Source organism: Capricornis sumatraensis, chromosome 20 (assembly GCF_032405125.1).
Source record: "Capricornis sumatraensis isolate serow.1 chromosome 20, serow.2, whole genome shotgun sequence".
Taxonomy (NCBI): Eukaryota; Metazoa; Chordata; class Mammalia; order Artiodactyla; family Bovidae; genus Capricornis; species Capricornis sumatraensis.
The window spans coordinates 64,080,345-64,085,106 of NC_091088.1; the positions used below are offsets into that span (position 1 = coordinate 64,080,345).

A 4,762-nucleotide genomic window follows, 5' to 3' on the forward strand; every position below is an offset into this window, starting at 1 on the left:
AATAGGGAGTTGATGTATTGAATGATTATTGTGTAAGCAGAGAATGTTTCATTTATTTTTTGTTTTTAAAAAAATGACAGTCTTTTTGTATTACACAACAGAACTTACATGAACCACTTATTAATGGTTCTTATTAATAGTCATAAAATGCCTATATGTCTATCTACTGATAGATTTCTAAGAGGTATTTAGAAAAGTACTTTTTTTTAATTTTTAAAATTATTTTAGGGAATTCCCTGACAGTCCAGTGGATAGGATTCAGTAGTTTCACTGCAGCGAGCATGGATTTAATCCATGGTCAGGGAATCAAGATCTCATAAGCCACATGGTCCAGCAAATATATATATATGGTTTACAGAATTCTTTATTTTCTCAATGCAGCATTTGCGGAACAGTTACTAACTGCCATTTATCTTTTACACTATTCATTAGAATGCTTCTTTTGCATTGTTTACCATTCCAATGTATTGCCTGATTGATGCTTGTTTGCTCAGGTGCTCAGTTCTGTCTGACTCTTTGTGATCTCATGAACTGTAGCCCATCAAGCTTTCCTATCCATGGAATTTTTTTCAGGCAAGAATAGTGCACTGGGTTGTGATTTCCTGCTCCAGGGGATCTTTCCTGCCCAAGGACTGTATCCCCCTGTGCCGTGTCTTCTGCACTGGCAGGCAGCTTGTTTACCACTGAGTCACCTCTCTAGTCCTGTATGTTCTTTACCATTTAAATATGTATAAATATGCATAAAGTGTGTACAATATATCATTAGTTTCTTCTCAATTATGAGACAGCAGTGTGTTTAGTACAAAGTAGGATGAGCTTTGAGGTCATGGTGGGAAAATATGTTTTCTTTGCGAACTGACGTGAGTTTGCATAAAATGAATGTTTTCTGATTGTATTTGAAACTACACTACCCTAAAGTTAATTTGAATTACATATGATCACTCTTTTTTAAAGAGTTCTATTCCTTTAGTGTTCTATAGTTTTAAGATCATCATTATGAACATTTGTAATTCTGTTCAGGATGGATAGGACTTTTGGTATAATATCATGTGTTTGACAAGAAATAATTTATTTATGAATTGTAACTAATAGAATACCTGTGGTTCTTTATGTCTTGTAGATATGTCTCATATACATATGACCAAGAAATTACAGGCAAAAGCAAACAGTGGGAAAGGGGAAATTTTTCAAAGAGTGATGTTTGGAAGAGCTGAAAGCCTTGAATCAAAGATTTTCGCCTCAGGAAGATCCAGGAAAGCATACATGACTTTGATTGTCTGTGGACAGATGATGAAAGAAATGACAAAGGAATGTCTACATCCCATAACAAAACCTCACTGATGGAAGAGACCATCATAGTAGAAGGGATGCAGGAAATAGACCTTTTGAAAGGCACAGATCCACCTTTCAGGATGAATTGCAGATGGTACAATCTGAAGGGATAATTTTTGAATGTAGTCAAGTCATGACAAACGTCAGCGCCTCAGGTTTATTGTCTCAGAGAACTCGTAATGTCTGCAAAGGCTTTTCTCATAAACATGACAATGCTGTTATGCACCTTTCAGAACGGTTACCAGACCATGAAACACAAAAGAAAAGGCCTGAAAAATGTAATGAGTGTGACATAACCTTTCTTCAGGACTCAGAACTCACTAGACATCAAGGAATCCATACAGGAGGAAAACCATATAAATGCGACATGTGCGACAAGGCTTTTAATCAAACTACAAAACTTGCAATGCATTGGAGAATTCATACTTGAGAGAAACCACATAAATGTGATGTATGTAGCAAGGCCTTTAATCAAGCTGCAAAATTTGTAATTCACTGGAGATATCATATAAGAAAGAAACCATATAAATGTGATGTATGTGGCAAGGCCTTTAGTCAAAATTCAAACCTTGCAGTTCATCAGCGAATTCATACTGGAAAGAAGCCATACAAATGCAATGTGTGTGACAAGGCGTTTAGTCATAATGCAAACCTTACTGTTCATCAGAGTCTTCATACTGGAGTGAAAGCATATAAATGTGATATATGTGGCATGGCCTTTAATGAAGCTGCAAAACTTGCAGTTCATCAGAGATTCCATATGGGAGAGAAACCACATAAATATATTTGTGGCAAAGCCTTTAGTCAAACTGCAAACCTTGCTGTTCATTGGAGAGTTCATACTGGAGAGAAACCATATAAATGTGATGTGTGTGGCAAGGCATTTAGTCATACTGGGAACCTTGCTGTTCATCAGAGAGTTCATACTGGAGAGAAACCATGTAATTGTGGTATATGTGCCAAGGCTTTCAGTATAAGTTTAAGCCTTGCTGTTCATCAGAGAGTTCATACTGGAGAGAAACCATATGAATGTGATGTATGTGGCAAGGGCTTTAATCAGACTGCAAAACTTGGACTTCATCAGAGAATTCATACTGGAGAGAAACCTTATAAATGCGATATGTGTGGAAAGGCCTTTAGTCGTGCTGGAAAACTTACTATTCATCGGAGACTTCATACTGGAGGAAAACCATATAAATGTGATATATGTGGCAAGGCTTTCAGAGTAGGTTCAAACTTTGCTGTTCATCGGAGTGTTCATACTGGAGAGAAACCATATAAATGTGATGTATGTGGCAAGGCCTTTAATCAAACTACAAGACTTGAACTTCATCAGAAAATTCACACTGGAGAGAAGCCATACAAATGCAATATATGTGACAAAGCATTTAGTCATACTGCCAAATTTACTGTTCATTGGAGACTTCATGCTGGAGAGAAACCACCTAAATGTGATGTGTGTGGCAAGGCATTTAGTCATACTGGAAAACGTGGTATTTGTCAGAGAGTTCATACTGGAGAGAAACCATATAAATGAGGTATATGTGGCAGGGCTTTCAGTGTGATTGCAAACCTTGCAGTTCATCTGAGAGTTCATACTGGAGAGAACCTTACAAATATAAAAGTTGTGAGAAACCATTTAGTCACAGTCATCCATAACTCATCATCAGGCAGGTCAGACAGGAGAGAAACCATATAAACATGATGTATATGGCCGGTGCTTAATTTGAAATGACGAACTTAGAAACCATCAGAGAATTCATACTAGAGAGAAACATTAGAGATGTGACGGTTGTGAGAAACATTTTAGTGCAAATGTCGTGAGTGTGACAAAGCCTTTTGTCAGCGTTCAGGCCTTATAATTCAGATAATTCATACAGCATAGAAAAGATACAAGTGAAATGAATGTGGCAGTTTCTAGGGCATGTTCAGCCTGAACTGCCCATTAGGCAGCTCATACAGGAGAGAAACCACATAAATGGTATTATGTGGCAAACCCTTCAGTCACAAAGAATGACGTTGCAGATCATCTGAGAGTCCATATTATAAGCACCTTTTGAAAATAAATTTATCGGTTTTTTGCACAAGCTTGGCCTCCCCCGTGTTGACTCTCTCTTTCTCCCTCTCCCTCCCTCTCTTTTTCAGGCTGATCACTTGGAACACAAAGGCTCTCTGCGTTCACTTTTCTGTCCGGGCTTCTAAGACCCACGCGAGAGGGAGCCCAAGGCGGGGTACCCTCCACTATTCAAGTGGGTGCCGGTGGCCTACGTGAACAGAGCAAGCCTCTTGTCTGAGGCTTTATTAGCTCTTTGTGTAAGCCAAGGAATACCAGCCTCTTTTTCTCCTCTATTTTTTCACTACATTATTCTTCCCTAATCTCTCTTTAAATTTCTAATTAATCTCTCTTTAATTGCCAACTCCGTCCCCACTTCAAATTCCCTGGATCCACTGGGGCTGGACCCCGATACCATATGGCAGTGAAAACTTGGACATGTACAGAATGTGGTAAAATATATCAACTTTTTGGCCCTCAGAAAATTCAAACTGGAGGAAAACTACACAAATGCATTAGGTGTGGGAAAGCTTTGATTCTGTGTTCAGGCCTAACTCACCATCACAATTTTTTTTTTCAATATTGTGATGGTTTTTGCTGTACATCAACATGAATAGACCATAGGCGTACATTTGTCCCCTCCCTCCTGAACCCACCTCTCTCACCACCGTATTCCTCCAGATTGTCCCAGGGCACTTGCTCATACATCAAACTCCAACTGGCTCTTTTACATATGGTAATATGCGAAGAGTTGACTCATTGGAAAAGACTGATGCTGGGAGGGATTGGGGGCAGGAGGAGAAGGGGACAACAGAGGCTGAGATGGCTGGATGGCATCACTGACTCGATGGATGTGAATCTGAGTGAACTCCAGGAGTTGGTGATGGACAGGGAGGCCTGGCGTGCTGTGATCCATGGGGTCACAAAGAATTGGACAGGACTGAGCGACTGAACTGAACTGAACTGAATATATATGTTTCAGTGCTAATCTCTTAAATCCTGCCATCCTATTTCTTTTTATTTTTCAATAGTTTTTCCTTAGCGATACTTTTTCTATCCACGTTATGACCCAGATTTAATGTTTAATTTACATTTCTTTCCTGCCTTACACTAACAAATACATGTCAGTGGGTTACTTTGAGACTTTTGTAACATTAAAATGCATGTCGACAATGACAGGGAACATAGTATGTGCCCTGTAAATGTAAAGAAAGACAGTTCCTTTAGCACCTGAGTTCAGTCAAATAATACACATAACATCTTATGGAAAAATGCAGCAAACATTTGGCCAGCCCAATACTTGGCCAAGAAGACCTTCTATGCCACCCCTTCCACTTTTCCACTGGTACAGCAGACATTGGTACAGCAATGTACAAT

The 4,762-nt window shown here is 39.0% G+C and overlaps 1 protein-coding gene across 1 annotated transcript; it reads left to right on the plus strand.

Annotated features, from left to right (window-relative positions):
• The first annotated feature begins 1,465 nt into the window (after positions 1-1,465).
• Positions 1,466-2,869, plus strand: LOC138096902 (zinc finger protein 665-like). The gene is made up of 2 exons (XM_068993143.1): positions 1,466-1,701; positions 1,792-2,869. Exons 1-2 carry the CDS (start codon positions 1,466-1,468, stop codon positions 2,867-2,869), a joined length of 1,314 nt encoding a protein of 437 aa, XP_068849244.1.
• The last annotated feature ends 1,893 nt before the right edge of the window (positions 2,870-4,762 follow it).